This window comes from Aspergillus vadensis (assembly GCF_003184925.1).
Source record: "Aspergillus vadensis CBS 113365 unplaced genomic scaffold BO88scaffold_32, whole genome shotgun sequence".
Taxonomy (NCBI): domain Eukaryota; kingdom Fungi; phylum Ascomycota; class Eurotiomycetes; order Eurotiales; family Aspergillaceae; genus Aspergillus; species Aspergillus vadensis.
In genome coordinates, this window is record NW_020292070.1 from 354,434 (window position 1) to 369,707 (window position 15,274).

The 15,274-nt window shown below is 52.2% G+C and overlaps 4 protein-coding genes across 4 annotated transcripts; 2 read left to right on the forward strand and 2 right to left on the reverse strand.

Moving 5' to 3' along the window:
• The first annotated feature begins 426 nt into the window (after positions 1-426).
• Positions 427-2,393, forward strand: BO88DRAFT_375029 (SUN domain-containing protein). Its single transcript, XM_025704322.1, has 3 exons — positions 427-943; positions 993-1,225; positions 1,278-2,393. The coding sequence occupies exons 1-3, from the start codon at positions 629-631 to the stop codon at positions 2,194-2,196; spliced, it is 1,467 nt and encodes a 488-aa protein (XP_025558045.1). The 5' UTR covers positions 427-628; the 3' UTR covers positions 2,197-2,393.
• A 297-nt stretch (positions 2,394-2,690) lies between these two features.
• On the forward strand, positions 2,691-4,245 carry BO88DRAFT_397914 (DUF292 domain protein). Its single transcript, XM_025705302.1, has 2 exons — positions 2,691-2,782; positions 2,928-4,245. The coding sequence occupies exons 1-2, from the start codon at positions 2,762-2,764 to the stop codon at positions 4,092-4,094; spliced, it is 1,188 nt and encodes a 395-aa protein (XP_025558046.1). The 5' UTR covers positions 2,691-2,761; the 3' UTR covers positions 4,095-4,245.
• On the reverse strand, positions 4,146-10,598 carry BO88DRAFT_447214 (MFS general substrate transporter). The gene is made up of 8 exons (XM_025710343.1): positions 10,114-10,598; positions 9,882-10,010; positions 8,371-9,754; positions 8,070-8,319; positions 6,698-6,702; positions 5,637-6,620; positions 5,408-5,589; positions 4,146-5,357 (listed from the first exon to the last, which is right to left on the reverse strand). The coding sequence occupies exons 1-8, from the start codon at positions 10,234-10,236 to the stop codon at positions 4,401-4,403; spliced, it is 4,014 nt and encodes a 1,337-aa protein (XP_025558047.1). The 5' UTR covers positions 10,237-10,598; the 3' UTR covers positions 4,146-4,400.
• A 2,794-nt stretch (positions 10,599-13,392) lies between these two features.
• On the reverse strand, positions 13,393-15,229 carry BO88DRAFT_408680 (sulfotransferase family protein). Its single transcript, XM_025707767.1, has 4 exons — positions 14,650-15,229; positions 14,419-14,591; positions 14,260-14,363; positions 13,393-14,202 (listed from the first exon to the last, which is right to left on the reverse strand). The coding sequence occupies exons 1-4, from the start codon at positions 14,792-14,794 to the stop codon at positions 13,767-13,769; spliced, it is 858 nt and encodes a 285-aa protein (XP_025558048.1). The 5' UTR covers positions 14,795-15,229; the 3' UTR covers positions 13,393-13,766.
• Between the last annotated feature and the right edge of the window lie 45 nt (positions 15,230-15,274).

A 15,274-nucleotide genomic window follows, 5' to 3' on the forward strand; every position in this document is an offset into this window, starting at 1 on the left:
CAGATACGCTCTCTCTCTTTCTCTTTACTACCCTTTTGTGAGTTCTACCACCAATTATGGATGAATGTCTCAGGGTCCACGGACCCCTTATCCATCCATCAGGAACCGTACGGTAACCTACACTATTCCACTATTCCCAAACCAGTAATATACGGGGGGAATTCCATGAACCGCCGCGGCGCAAAGGCCGCTGATTGGCGTGACCCCCTGAGCGGGTCATGCCTAATTGGGATCGAAGCTTTAGGGCTATCCTGTTTAGGTAACCCGGGGAGAGCATCACTTTCAGGCTACTAGTCGTAGTAGTCTTTCTCTAGTAGTTTGATGGTGGTGGCAGTGGGTTCCTCGTTTCTCTTTTCTTCTGGGTCTTCCGGCTCTTGTCTCTCTCTTTCTCTTTCTCTTCTTCCTCTCTTTCTTTGCTTCGGTTCAGTCTCTCGTTCTTGTCTTTACTGACCCTAGTCTTTCGTTTCGCGTGGTCTGTCGTGGTGTCATATTCAATTATTTTCCATACTTATCTGCCCTACTTGTCTGTTGCTACATATCTCACAAAACTGACCCATACACATCACATCTCTCCACCTTTGGTTACATATACATACAACATACATACATATACACCTCTCATACAACAATGAAGGCCACTAGTGCAACGGTGGCTTTCCTAGCCATGACTGCTGTCCAAGCAGCCAAGCACGCCCATGACCATGGCCACCACCGCAGCCATCGCTCGGTGGATGCCCCCGTGGTTAAGAAGAGTTCCTCGTGTCAGTTCCCCTCCGGGGCTGGCTTGATCCCCATCACTCCTCACGAGGTCAATGGTGGATGGGCTATGAGCCCTGACCAGGAGTGCAAGCCTGGCGGATACTGTCCGTATGCTTGTCCGGCTGGCCAGGTCTCTATGCAGTGGGACCCGGAGGCTACTTCGTACACCTACCCCATGTCCATGGTAAGCTGCCTGGGAGTAAACCTTTGCTGGGTGTGACTGACAAGAGTAGAATGGTGGACTGTACTGTGACGAGAACGGCGAGATTCAGAAGCCCTTCCCGGACCGTCCGTACTGCAAGGACGGCACCGGCGTCGTCAGCGCAAAGAACAAGTGCAAGGAGCAGGTGTCTTTCTGCCAGACGGTTCTTCCCGGCAATGAGGCCATGTTGATCCCCACGCTTGTCGAAGAATTGGCTACCCTGGCTGTTCCGGATCTGAGCTACTGGTGTGAGACTGCGGCACAGTAGGTTTTCCATTACTCTTATATGTAAGCGATTATTATACTGACAGTATAGCTTCTATATCAACCCTCCGGGATACAACACCGAGACGGCCTGTGTCTGGGGTACCTCCGCGAACCCCTACGGCAACTGGTCCCCGTATGTTGCCGGTGCCAACACCGACGGCGAAGGCAACACCTATGTGAAGCTCGGATGGAACCCGATTTACCTGGAACCGACCACCCCGTTCCGCAATGAAGTCCCTGAATTCGGTGTCGAGATCGAGTGCGAGGGCGGCGGCTGCAATGGACTGCCCTGCAAGATCGACCCGTCCGTCAACGGCGTGAACGAGATGACTGGCGACAGCTCGGTGGGTGCAGGCGGTGCCACCTTCTGTGTGGTGACGGTGCCCAAGGGCGGCAAGGCCAATGTTGTTGTCTTCGACAAGGAAGGCGACTCGGCCAGCGTGCCGGTGTCCAGCAGCAGTGTTAGCAGCGTCGTCGTCAGCAGCAGCACCAGCACCAGCTCCACCTCGACCATCAGCATCGTCCCTACTACTAGCAGCACATCGACGGTTGTCAGCACCAGCTCCAGCACTACCAGCAGCACCCCGACCCCGACCCCGTCCAGCACTACTACCTCCAGCACCACGCTCAGCTCCAGCTCCACCATCAGCACCACCAGCTCCAGCAGCATCACTCCCCGGCCCACCCCCAGCTGGACGCCTTCATCCAGCTGGAAGGTCAGCTCCAGCGCAGCATTGAACTGGACCGTGTCAGCTAGCTACACGTACAAGCCCCATGCGATGGTGGAGACAGGCTCCTCGCACGCGAATCCTGTCGCTGCTGCTGCTGTTGCTAGTGGTTCCAGCCAGACATCTGGAACTGCCCAAGCAACGCAGTCAGCGGCTGTGACGGATGGTGCTGCTGTTGGCAGTGCTGTGTCCAAACTGAGTCTGATTGTGGCGGTCCTTGGAGCGATCGTGATGGTCTAGACTGAGACCAGACCATATTGACTAACAAACCATAAATGGTTGCATACTCACCATCATTTTTCTTGGTTCACTTCTGATGGGCACCTTTTTCACACTATACTTTATACCCTTATGATTGACGTTCTTGTACATGCTTGACTGATGAGCATTTATTGATAATGTTTACTGTTAATATAGTCATTAATCTGTAATTCAAGTGCCAAATGCCACTTAGCATGATCATAGGGTAGAGGATAGAACAGCCCGCATTCACTTAGTATGACTCCCATTGAACAGTTGAATTCCATCTCTATTTGAGTGAGTAGCAGTGCAATTAAAAAGAGTGTCCAGATAAACCCAAGAAGCAACTCAATACCCACACGCGAAGTGGAGTAGTGTTCAACTACTAAGATGAAGTAGAAACAGAAGATGTACGGAGTTAGTAACCTGTGTCAATGTCAAAGCGGGAAGCCAATCGGCCCACCTCCACCTCCATCTGCAACTGCCTAACATCATCGTCATCTCACCACCTCCCTCTATCTCTACACTCACACGCACCACCACACCCACAACAACAACAATCAGAATGCCTCCCTCACCACAAACAGTACGCCCTCCTCCCCTCTCTTCATCCCCTCCCATCCACACCCTCCAATCCACCACCCTCATCCCCTTCCCCCTCCTCCCCCTCCCCCCGCACCCCTCCAACCACCCCAACATCCCCCCTCCAATCCCTCTAACACCCCCTCCAGGCAAAACTAACCAGCACCCTCCACCTCCTAATCCCACGCCTCCGCCTCCTCCAAAAGAAAGACACCGCCAGCTCGGTCGTCCAACGGCGCGACCTCTCCACCCTGCTAGCCGAGAACCGCTCCACGAGCGCCCGCATCCGCGTCGAGAATGTAATCGCGACCGATACCGCAGTGGAAGTAATGGAGATGGTCGAGCTCTACTGCGAATTACTTCTCGCGCGGGCGAATCTCCTCGATCAATCTGCCTTTGGGGAGAAGGGGGCGCGCGCGCGGAGTAGAGCGCGCGGGGAGGCGCAGCGCCATCTTTCTTCTACTTCTTCATCTACTTCGTCGTCATCTAAAGGTGCAGAAGGGAAAGGATCGGGGTTCTCGTTTTGGGGGTTTGGGCGGAAACAACAACCACAACAACAAACCCATCAAACTACATCACAAGCAGAAGCAGAACAAGCAAGAGCTGAAAGCGGTGGTGGGGAAGAAGCAGGCGCAGTGGAAAAAGAAGGCTACATCGACCCTGCGCTCGACGAAGCCGCGGCAGTGATATTCTACTCGTATGCGCGGTTCCCGCACGATATTCGGGAAATGACGATCCTGCGGGGATTACTTAGCGATCGATGGGGGAAGGATTTCATGATGCTGGCGCAGGAGAATAAGCTGGAGGAGGTGAAGGTTCCGGAACGGTTGGTGAGGGGGTTGAGGGTGAAGCCGCCTTCGGAGGAGTTGGTCGAGAGTTATCTTGTTGAGATTGCGAGGGCGTATGGGGTTACTTGGCCGGATGGGTCTGTTGCTTCGCCGGAGGGGGATGTGCCGAGTTTTGTGGAGGATGAGGATAGGGATGATGGTGATGGAGGGGATGATGGGGATGGGGATGTGAAGTTGCCGTCTACGCCGAGGAAGATTGGTCAGTCTGGTGACAGTGAGGGTGATGCGCGACGGGCATCCGAGACAATGGAGTTGAATAAGGCGACGCCGCCGCGGGGACTATATACCGAGGGAAAGAGTCCGGTGAGTGTGGCGCCGCCGGGGCCGAGGGTGGATAATTTGAACCCCAAGGTCAAGGTACCTGGGGAGGAGGATGTGTCTAAAGAGGCAAGACAATCGAAGCCGGCGAAGAGTGATATACCCGAGTTGGATGAGTTGACGAGACGGTTTGCGGCGTTGAGACGGTGACATGCACATTCCATTTAAACTCACTACATTAACACTTACGATGTTATGATGATAAGCACGAGCAAAACTTCTATTAGATGCCTGCATGCATCCATCTATCTATCCTCTCTCTTCTCTCTTTTGTCATCCAATGCATAATGTAACAACAGGTATAATATATCAACAGCAACCGCTGAACCATTCCAAACCAGATGAAAATCCAAAGCACACGACCGGACACCGCTATGCAATGGGTCCATTATATATATGTACAAGAAGCAACTCTAACGCCTGTGCAGTGATATGGGAAAACAAAACAAGCAAGACTTAGTCCCGCTCTTCTTCCTCACCGGGAAGGAAGACTTCATGTCCGGAACCTTCGTAGACAAAGATGGCTGCCACGCAGCCAAACACCGACACCAATGCAATCAGCCACCAGGCAAATCCGACCATGCCCATCTCCAGACCGTAGCCGTACCACGATCCGGAAAAGATCGGTCCAATGGTACGGAACGCCGAGGACACGGACTGGCCGATGCCGTGGATGGTGCCGAGCACCGATGGATGCGGAGAACAGTTGTTCAGGAGAATGATGGAGGTGGGAAGAGTGAAGGTTCGTGCGGTCACTTGCAGGAACAAGACCACAATGATGGAGAACCACACCCATCCGCCGTTGGCCTGGCCCGGCGGGGGTGCGGACGACGGAGCAAGAGCGATGTATGGCGCGAATGCGTACGCCAGAGGGAAGAGGGTCAAGAAGTACTGGTAACTCTTGGCCGTGCCCAACCGGTTGTTGATGCTGGGGTAGATGGTAAACTGGAGGAGCATGCCAATCACACCGAGAATGGCGGTAGCGAAACCAACACTTTGTGGCAGCATGCCCAGACCGCCAGTGAAAATAAAGGGCAGTCTCTGGACGGGACTGGCCGGGTCGTTGGCATCATAACGCGGGGTCGAGAGGAAAAGCAGCCAGAGGTTGTTGAAAGCACCCATCTGAAAGTCGAAGAAGGCCTGCGCCAACAGCGTGCACAGCACGTTCTTGGTCCAGATCCGGCGGAAAGGCAAGGTGCGAGCCTGACGGCTTGCCTTGGTCGCCTTCTCTTCCATCTCGTAACTTTCGGCCGGGTCTCTACGGTTCAGCAGAGGACCAGCCTCGTCGTAGTCCGCGAACGGCAGTCTCTGGTACAGGGGAGAGTTCGAGGGGACGACTGCCCGGATGCCGCGAGCAAAGATGCGCATCGAGAACACGCCCAGACCGGGCTTGCCCTTGCAAGCTTCCAGAGTCTGTGGAGTCGGTCAGCGGTGCGCATAGCAAATGTCAACAGGAAACATACCTCTTCAAGTCCGATGGCGACACAGACCGCAGCAAATGTCAGGAAAATGCAATTCGCTAGCATGGGCAGCGCATATGGGTAGCGAACGAGCCATTGCACACCGTCGGCGCCGCCGAAAGAAGAATCAGGTCCGAAGAGTCGAGGATACGCCTTGACCGGATCAGCCAGCATACCGCCCATCACTAAAAGAAATTAGCTGTAGCCACATACATCACAGCAGGGTACCTACCAGGTCCGAACAGCGCGGCGACGTTAAACCCGATGGGCAGAATCAGGAACGCGCGCGAGTGGTATTTCTTCTCCTTGACATTCTCCGCAATCATAGTCCGAATAATACCAACCGTCCCGTTGATGGCACCGCCAAACGAACGCCAGAACACGGCCTGCGCGAACGACGTCGAAAAGGCAACACCCAGACAGGACAGCGCAGTACCAATAAGACCAACCAGTAAGACAAACTTGCGACCACCCCATTCTGCATCAGCGACCCGGCCCCAAGGGATAGCTGTTGCAAACTGTGCGGCGGTAAAGGCACCCTGGAGGATACCGGCTTGGGTGGAGACATCGGCGTCGGAGAGGTTCTCATCGAAGGATTTCAGTTGGTAGAACATGTATGCCTGCAGGGAGGCAATCTGGAGGAAGTCGAAGACACGACAGAGACCCAAGAGGGCCAACTGCCCTTTGCGCGGAAGGGACATCCATGTAACGGGTGCTGGACGAGGCCGGGGAGCCGACGAGTCGGCCAGTTCTTGAGGTTGTAGGAGAGACATTTGTGGCTGGCTGTAGGAATGGGAGCGACTGCGAGCGTGTCCAGGACCCCAGTCGAAGGAAGTGTTCCTCACGGCCATGTTGGTGTGAGAGCGATTATCGTCGTAATCGTCGTCGTAGCGGCCGGAAGAGCCCTCAGAAACGTCGGCTAATGAGATGTTGGATTCTCTGCGACGACGTTGCTGAGAAGAGGTGAAGTCCGCGGGGTCGGGTTCTCCGCCTTGATCGTGACCGGATGTCCAGGAAGTGGCTCGGGTATGACGAGCATTCCGGCTCTTAGAGGCTTGAGCGAAGGAGGAGGAGGTGGCCGAGAGGGGGTTGGGAGTGGCCGCTGGAGTAGAGATGGCCGAGGAAGGGGTGGTGGAGGAGAGCGATAAAGAGGGTAGCGACGGACGCCCGGCGGTTCCTTGAGAGCCGGATTTTGGCGCAGGCATTGGAGAGTTACCTTTTGGGGGGGCGGCGAATGATGATAGGGCAGCCCACGGTACTGGAGAAGAACAAGAAGGAAGGGAGGGGCCGGACCGGGGCTTGATGGGTTGGTTTAGGTCAGGTCAGATCGGGATCCACGAAAAGGGAAGAAGCGAGAATGAGAGAATGAGAGAGGAAGTAAGAGAGAGAGAAAGAGAGAGAAGAAGAAAGGAATGGAAAGGGAAGATCGTGAAAAGAGAGAAAGAGAGAAGAGACAGAGAAAGACCATCAGGAGAACTGCCGTACTCAGTAAGAACTGGGAATTACAACTTACTGGATGTACTGAACAACTGATTGTTACTGAATGGAAATTAATCAAGTATAAGCCCAAAGGGGAAATACTCGTGAAACTAAAATAAGCCGAATAAATTAAAAAGAAAAAAAGAATTTAATTTAAAAAAATCATTTTTTTATTCTTTTTATTCTTCATTCGGATCGGCAACGAATCCCCGAGCTTGCGACGACTCTTTTGTCGGTTCTCCACCTCAACTCGTCCGTTCCTTCCTCGTCCAGTCTTTTGGCGTCTTGGCATTCATTCTATCCTCCCCCGTTGAATTTTCCTCTTTTCTTTTTTGGCACTTTTGTTTCGAGTTTGGACACAATTGATACCCACACACTCTCTTTCTCTTTTCTACAAAGTAACTAGATAGGACTAGTAGGATGATACTTCCTCTTATCTCTTTCCCCGGCTAAACAGACCCTCACCAGCGTCTCATCCAGACGACTCACCTGAAAATTTTCCCTTCCCGTTCCCTTGAAACAAAAACCCCCCCCCATCAACATGCGTCTTTTTAGAAAGTTGACTACGTAGCATCAATTCCGACCTCTCCGCTAGTTGATGTGCATGGGGCAGGTGAGTTTTTTTTTTCTGTTGGTTTTTCTGAACGAAAGCTATGCAGGCTGCGTCAGACGTCAGAGATCAAAGCCTTCAGTTCAGACGTACGCAATTCGATGCGTAGATAAAAGTAGTACTAGTAGCGAGTGACGGAAAGTGACATGCAGTTTCGGTTGTTGGTTCGGGGCTGCGTCCGCACGAGTCAGTTTTTCTTTCCTGTCAGCTAGTGCTAAGCAAGCTACTAATTAACTTTGTACTCGTTGTCGGCGTCATCCATTTCTATGGCTCGTTGCCGCTTTGCTCGGCTTTGCGTATGTATGTATGTATCGTCAGCCGATGACCGTCCCGTGTATTAGCCGCTGTATGGTATGGTTCCAAGGTTCAAGGATATGGATGGTATGTTTGAATTGGAGGAAAGGAAAGACTTGTTGTTTATACATGTTTAATATTTATCTTTATATTCATTTATTGGCACATCAATAATCACACATATTATGATGTGCATCTATCTATCGCACATATTGTCCTTCCGCTCGCCAGGATGGACTCCGTTGTTCTGCCAACGGAAAATACCGCGGTGGCTCCTGTGACTTCGTCCAGCGTCGCCAATGCCACCACGGCGTCTCCTCCGATTCCGTCCAGGGCTTGGACCTCTCGATCCTATCGACACTCTCCGTCGATGCCCTCTCCTTCACCCGGCTAAATTGCTGTTGGCGCCGGTATATCCGCGTGATCGTATAGATGGCCACGATGGAAACGATAAAGCCGAAGACGGGGGCGATCCATCCCACGTTGTTATCTAAATTGCGATAGTCAGCGGGGTTATTCTTCCTGCCGTCAGCTGGAGCCTGCTTACCATAAACACTCTTCAAATTGCCGGACCCGCTCTCACTCTCCTCATCATCTCCGGTCTGACCCCAATCGAAGTGTGCGTCAGGGTGATCAGGATCGACCCAAGGAACAGTGTTGATTCCAGCCGGGGGAATCGCAGGTCCAGCGCCCTCCTCGCCGGGCATTCCGTATGTCTGCGCATTCTCACATGATTCCCGGCCACAGTAGCCCTGGAGATCGGGCGACGGCGTGAAGGTGAACATGCTGCGCGACTTGCCCAGAACCTTGCCCTCCACATCCACCGCCTCCGCGTAGGTCCAGCGGTAGAAGTGCGGTGCCGAGTAGCTCGTCTCAAATCCTCTCTTTTCGGTCTGCTTGATGAGCATATACGGGCCAGTCGAGTTGGTCGCACCGTAGAACCGCCAGTACTTCACCCGCGTAGCTCCGTTCCAGCTAACGTAGAACGTCGTCGGAGAGAAGGTGTCGGTAGATTGCGAATACGTCCACAGAGCCGGCACGTCGGTAGGCATTCCATCCCATTCGAACTTTTGCGCCCGGTAGTTCATGATGCGATCCTTGTCGATGTAACCCCAGAGCAGCACGTTGCCTTCTTCGTCATGTTCCGAAACATAGGCGTTGTTACCCCACCCAATGAATACGTTCTTGTTCGGAAGGACTTGCATGTTACCCTGACTGGAGCTTATCATGGTCTTGCCGGGAGGAGAGTAGTCGTGCAGCTGAGTGGCGGTGTTGTCTTGGTGATCGATCAAGATAATCATGCCCGAGGAGTAGTCGTGGGTACGGTTGAACCCATTGTACCCGTTGTTGTACAGTGACAGCAAAGTGTGGGTGGAGTTCTCACCAAGCCACCGCGCATCGTGCTGCTGCGAGAAACTGAAGTTAATGTTCTTAAACGTAGGATGCGCTCCATGCAACCGCCAGATGATTGATCCATCCTTGCCGGAGATCTTGTAGATCGCGCACGTGTGGCGCGAAGAGATCAAATAATCGCCGTCGGCGTTCTTGTCGATCGAGTTGATATGGAAGTAATCCCAGGGCGAGCGCGGGTCCAGCCCAGTGCCCGAAGTATCCGTGTGACTTGGCCAGGTGTAGGCATCCGAAGGGTCGACGTGGTCGAGGGACTTCCACTCGAACAGAACTTCGTTGGTCTCCACATCCACCTCTTGGAAGACACTCTCCATCACCCATCCCATGCCGGACTTCACGTTCCACGGGGACATGTCGAACTGTCGCTGCTGGTAAACCGTCATCAAGGCAGTCTTGCCGTCATTGATAGGCATGAATTCGTGCATATCGCTGGATGCCATGCCGCCCCCGGGAACCACGGTTCGGACGATGCGATAGTGGTCATCCATGATGACTCCATGACCTCGACAATACCCATTTTGCTGCACACCCTGAAAGAAACACAAGTGATCTTTTCCCTTGTATTTGCAAACATGCATGCCGTGGGCATTTCCGGGGCCCGAGTTACCCCAGCCGCTCCAGACTAGGTTCTATAACATGGTCAACACCATACAATACACTCGGGCGGGAATATCAGAAGCGTACCCCCTCATCATCATAGATATACGGGCCGGAATTGGACGCTTCGTACGGGCCGACAAAGATGTAGCCCGGGCTTAGCTTGTCGGGAACCCTATGTTCCAAAGTAAGGACTGGGGGATAGAGATCGGGTCGCTGCAGGTGGACGTCGAGACAAGGTTAGCGATCCGGGTGGCGAACATCTTGGCTACTATTGCGTGCAAGCAGCTGCGATAACGCTAAAGCGGGCGCAACTCACAGATTTGAAGACCGAATCGATCTCTGCGACGACAGTGTGAACGCATGCGAATAATAATAGCGCCACACAGGCGACTATGGAGGACGGAGCCGATCCCCCGGCGATATGAGTGAAGGCCACCATGGATTCTTTACATCACTTGCTCGGAGTGAGCTCGGAAGTTGATAGGAAGATCGAATGAACGAGAGGGAAACAGAGAAAAAGGAATGTCGATGAAAGATGAAAAACAGATGCAGATGGCGAGAAAATCCCACAGTCAATGCAGGGCCACCTGATCGGGGTGTCAAGGTATGTACCGAAGTATGTATACAGGGATGAAAGAATGGGGGGAAGATCGGGGAGAGTAGGGGAAGGGATCAGCGGTTAATGATATAAAGGGAGGAAGAGAGGGCGAGAGGGAGAGAGATAGTAGAGGAGACGAAAGCGGCGAAACAAGGACCACAGGACGCTCTCGACTTTCTTCCTCTCCTTCTGTTTGAATCCTCTTTTTTTCCCCTCTGGTCTGCTTTTTTTGCCCGCAAACCGCCGGGGATAACGTTTGGCAATCCTGCTTTATGCTTCAGGCTGGCCACAGTTCGTTACACCCGATTTCCTCGTTTCGTAGGTGGAGTCGTGCCAAGCCCGGCCAACGTACGATGACACCCAATGTGGATTAGCCATGGCGAGCCGGAGTTCTGGAAATGTAGTGGCTACAAGCCATCATTGGTTGATCGGGGCGGGGACAGGATAAAGGTTCCCACCCCGATCCGGCACTGGCTGTTCATGTTTATTGCAGTCGTGCAGCAGGGATTGAAATCTCCATACCTCAGACTCAAGAGGCACAGTTGGCATGGCATACAGAGGCAGCAGCGTGTGTTGGTCCCTACCGACATATGACAGATAATGATTCGGTCTGTCAAAGAGAGATGTGTTCCAAGGTACAGTATAGTAATAGTAAGATAACTACAGTTTGTGAATTTCCACAACTCTAATCGTCATCACGTTGCGCAAAGATAGGCGATCTTTGTGGCGCATTTGGCACCTGCCTCGTAACTAGGAGAATTGTCTATCCTAATGCTTAGTTCGGGCACTTATTTACTGAACACGTTGAAGCACTACGTAGACATGACCTCCTGACCATCCTCATTTCATCTCTATGAATAGAGCGTTCCGTCTACAGCAACATTGCCTATTCTGTGCAGCAGCACCGTATTCAAGTACTCCAACGATCCAAAAGATAGAAAAAATGATAATGATTAATACTATCACACCACAAAAGCAGCCAAAAGAATCAGCGCCATGAAAGGTATAAAAAGCAAAGACTTGAACCCCCATCTACTTTGTGCTCAGCTCACAGCTACGCCGCAGACAAGCACTACCATCTTGCGGAGAGAGAAACATACGTACCCCCTCCACGTAGTGCTTCCCCCAACCCCATCGAGTCTAATCCACGCCAGTCCTCACATCCCAACTAGCACAAATCACAGCACCAATTGAACCATCGTTCCAGCTAGCTAATAAAAGCAGCCGCCACTAGATAATTAGATCCTCCCTTGAACCCTTCAAATAACACCACTAATTACTCTGACTACTGGAGATAAAGATAGATACAACAGACACACACGTAACCATTACCGGGGGGTATATTTACATCCGTACGGACCCGGTAAACCATGGAACCAACAACCCCCCGGGCAAATTGAGTGTGTTTCGTTAACGCCGAACCTAAACCCCAATCAGGAATGGTCGCCACGCTGCCACAGCAAAATTTCATGGATTTCATGTGCAGGCTAGACCAAGGGGAACTGAGAAGAAGGAGGGGACCCATGCCGACGCCACGTCACGCCACGGTTGTGGTTGGAGGCTTGGAGCAGGAGAAAGAGAAAACTGGTGGAGTTGCGAGGAAGGAGACTTCTCCACTCTCTTAGTTTGATTGATTGATTAGTTGGATGGGCTGGGCCTTTCACTAGGTACTAAGGTACCTGTTCTAGTCGAGGTAGGTAAATTATCTGCCGGGACGAAATTGGAGTGCTAGTCAGGGCTGTGGTAGGGGATGGGATTCTTTGATCACCTATCTTGTAGATAGTTGTTGTTATTTAGAGAGTTTTATTGTTAAAGGTAGTAGATAAGTAGTTATGTATGTGGTTGAGAATGTCATGGCTGGCTGTATTCCTCATTGAGCCCTGTCACGCTTAGTCAACTACATGAAAAGAAAAGCGAAATGAACAATGGAGACAACCCCAACAATAAACAGTGCCTGAATGGCTTGGCAGCAATCCAATAGTCCAAAACAAAACAAAAGAAACAGAAAACAAAAATACAAAACGAATACGACACCGGATCACGAGTCACACAGAGATTTTGAATCCTGGCGCTTGCAGAACATGTACTTTCCTTATGCTGCATTGGATGCATCACAGCACAACACAACATAACTATTTACACTCTACGTATATAATTTTAGACATGTTCATACGCACGCACACACACTGGCCTTGGAACGTAAGCGCTGCACTCTCATCTCCGAATCCTTGGCTGTATCAGCGGAACTCTATAAATAGGCGCCGCCACAGCGCCCCTTTCGTCGCAGCACAGCTTCAAGTTTAGGCGGCGGAGGCGGCGGGTATAGGAGCCGCTTATTTTTGAGAGTCATGGCTTGCATAACTCGCTGACCAACCGACCAACCAACTGACTGGTTAAAAGTAATTCGGATCTTTTTGAGTGATTTATGCTAGACTCATTGGTTTATGCTCCACGTGCTGCTTGTCATTGCGCATTAGGGTTGTAATGTTGTACTTTGTTGTTGCCAACTGGCAGTGAGTATCTACTCCGTACGGCTTATTGATATGGTTGGTTTAATTTCCGTCATGCGCTGGGCGGACGCCTTATGCATGCACCTTGGTCGATAGATCTGCTGTAAGCAAGCCTGAAGTACCGAGCGGAGTTAGTATCTGATCAATGAGCATTATGAACGCTCTGCTTACCGCCAGGCTCAGCTCGCATACATACAAGGCTGTGTGATGAGTATGACAAGGATTGGATTGGGCTGGGAACCGCGCCGCCGAGGACGTGCCAAGCGCAACGGGTTGAAGTCGCACAGCCCATGTCAGCGACCGCCATGGCCTTGTAGGGCGCGCGACAACTCCCTATGCAGGCCAAGACGGATGCTCGGCGCCTTCCACCGTGCGAGGACGAGGGGGACGGGTGGTTGGAGTTGTTGGCTGTGACACCGCATGCCGAGGCTCGCCTACAGATTACTTACACATTACAAACCCCCCGGCCAAGAATACACCATACGGAAGCAACCATGCTAATAGGCTAAATAATCTATATTCATCTCTCGTCGACTCCATCCACGCCAGGCAACAAGAATCCAAGACCGGTCCCTGCGCAATAAGTCTAACCAACATAGCCAAGAAAATTCCCCCCACTGTAAGCCATAGAGCGAGAAACCCAGCCAAGAGCCAAGGAAATAGCAGAACATCAGTGCACAGTATTAGCAACAAATACCCCTGAGAAGGTGGTACGCTCATCGGTATATATCAACATGAGAAAAGCAGTTTTGGGAATAATTAGGGAAAATAGAGCAAAGATCCGCAGCATTGGCGCCCAGCGCATGCTGCAAAGGGAAAAGGCGAAGGAAATTCAAAGAACCAGGCAGCAAGCAAGCGCATCTACCGAGAGAAACGCTTGAAAGCCATGGTAGCAACCAAGCCGGTCGCCAGCAGAGCACCACCCATGGTGACAGCCTGCAGAGCGGCGTTCAGCATCTGGCGCCTGTTGCGGCCGCGGCAGCGCTTGAAGAAGTCGGCCATGTCGTTACCGCGGGGGAAAGGAGTGTCGGGGACCTCCTCACCCAGGAACTCGCAAAGCGGGCCCCAGCCCTCGCCGATCTTGTACTCGAGGAGCCTCTCGGGAGGAACCAGGCTGCGGACCTCCTCAACGTGGTCAAGGTAGACCTGCTTGCCCTTGTTGGGGAAGTCGCCGCGGAAGAAGGTCTGGAAGAACTTGTTGAGCATGGGGTAGTACATGCTAGCGGCCCAGCTGAAGTTCGAAACGAACTTGTGCTCAGGGTCGGAGACACGCCACCAAACGGTCTTCATGACGGAACTATAGGGAATCAATTAGACTATGTTCTGGATCACGGAACGAACGAGTATAACATACGCATGCCACGAGTCAACATCACGGGTGGTCAGAATGACCTTGGCGTTGGGGTAGGCCTCGATCAGCTCCTTAGCAAAGGCACAGGCAGGCCAGTCACAGACGGCCTTTAAAAGAGTCAGCGTGCGAGTTCGTTGCGAGTAATCTATAGTAGCAACCTACCTGGCAGTCTCCCAGAAGCTGATCCCATTCCTTTCTACCGAACTCGCCGACACCGTCGTACTTGGCAGCGAGAGCATCGTGCCACATCAGGCAGTCGGGAGGGTTCTCCATACTGGCGGACATCATGTGGTAGGTCTTGACGTAGCCCAGACGTTCGAGGGCAATGCGGAGGGCTGTTCACAGAGCCAGTCAGTCATGCAATCCGTCGTCTGCCTCCGAAGTAGCACCTACAAGCAGTTCCGGTTCTTCCCACACCCAGAGCCAGCACCTTCATGGGCACGGTGCGGTGGCACTTGCGGCGGTCGATGCAGGTGTCATCGGTGAAGATATCAGTGATTGGCTGGGGAGCCAGGTTGTCGGCGTGAATCAAAGACATGATGGATTATCGGCGGAGATAGATGTGTGGTTTGAAGTAGTATAGTAAAGCGAACTGGATGGACTACCCAGGGGGCTCGCTGGGGGTGTAGTGTAGTAGTAATGAAGGTGTTACTCTGCAAGGGACCGCTGGTCGCAAAGGAAGGAACAGGTCTAAGGACAGAAGACGAACTGAATCCAACCCGAGGAAGACAGACAGATAGACAAGGATAGAGACAAGAGAAAAGAATGGAAGAGAAGAAAGAAAGAAAGAAGTGGATTCCAGAGCAGGCGTTGCAGAGATTAAAAGGAGCCCGGGAGTAGATCAAGAACAATCAAGGTGATGGAGTCGTAGATAACCCAGAAGGACCCAGAAAGGTTAGTCTCGATGGTGGGAGGGTAATAATAAGATCAGACTAGGAAAAGCACCTTGGCGCCTCTGCGCCGAAAGAGTAAATTAAATTATTTGCAATTTCTGGATTTTGAATATTTTGGATAATAG

What these genes read in the sequence shown, in the direction of transcription:
- BO88DRAFT_375029 (XM_025704322.1), top strand. Translation starts at nt 629, where the DNA reads ATGAAGGCCACTAGTGCAACGGTGGCTTTCCTAGCCATGACTGCTGTC. An exon ending in ACACCTACCCCATGTCCATG is followed by an intron (nt 944 to 992) that starts GTAAGCTGCCTG and finishes TGACAAGAGTAG; the next exon opens with AATGGTGGACTGTACTGTGA. An exon ending in TGGTGTGAGACTGCGGCACA is followed by an intron (nt 1,226 to 1,277) that starts GTAGGTTTTCCA and finishes CTGACAGTATAG; the next exon opens with CTTCTATATCAACCCTCCGG.
- BO88DRAFT_397914 (XM_025705302.1), top strand. Translation starts at nt 2,762, where the DNA reads ATGCCTCCCTCACCACAAACA. An exon ending in TGCCTCCCTCACCACAAACA is followed by an intron (nt 2,783 to 2,927) that starts GTACGCCCTCCT and finishes CACCCCCTCCAG; the next exon opens with GCAAAACTAACCAGCACCCT.
- BO88DRAFT_447214 (XM_025710343.1), bottom strand. Translation starts at nt 10,236, where the DNA reads ATGGTGGCCTTCACTCATATCGCCGGGGGATCGGCTCCGTCCTCCATA. An exon ending in CGCCGCGCTGTTCGGACCTG is followed by an intron (nt 5,590 to 5,636) that starts GTAGGTACCCTG and finishes AATTTCTTTTAG; the next exon opens with TGATGGGCGGTATGCTGGCT. An exon ending in TCGCCATCGGACTTGAAGAG is followed by an intron (nt 5,358 to 5,407) that starts GTATGTTTCCTG and finishes CCGACTCCACAG; the next exon opens with ACTCTGGAAGCTTGCAAGGG.
- BO88DRAFT_408680 (XM_025707767.1), bottom strand. Translation starts at nt 14,794, where the DNA reads ATGTCTTTGATTCACGCCGACAACCTGGCTCCCCAGCCAATCACTGAT. An exon ending in GGGAAGAACCGGAACTGCTT is followed by an intron (nt 14,592 to 14,649) that starts GTAGGTGCTACT and finishes CTCTGTGAACAG; the next exon opens with CCCTCCGCATTGCCCTCGAA. An exon ending in AGCTTCTGGGAGACTGCCAG is followed by an intron (nt 14,364 to 14,418) that starts GTAGGTTGCTAC and finishes ACTCTTTTAAAG; the next exon opens with GCCGTCTGTGACTGGCCTGC.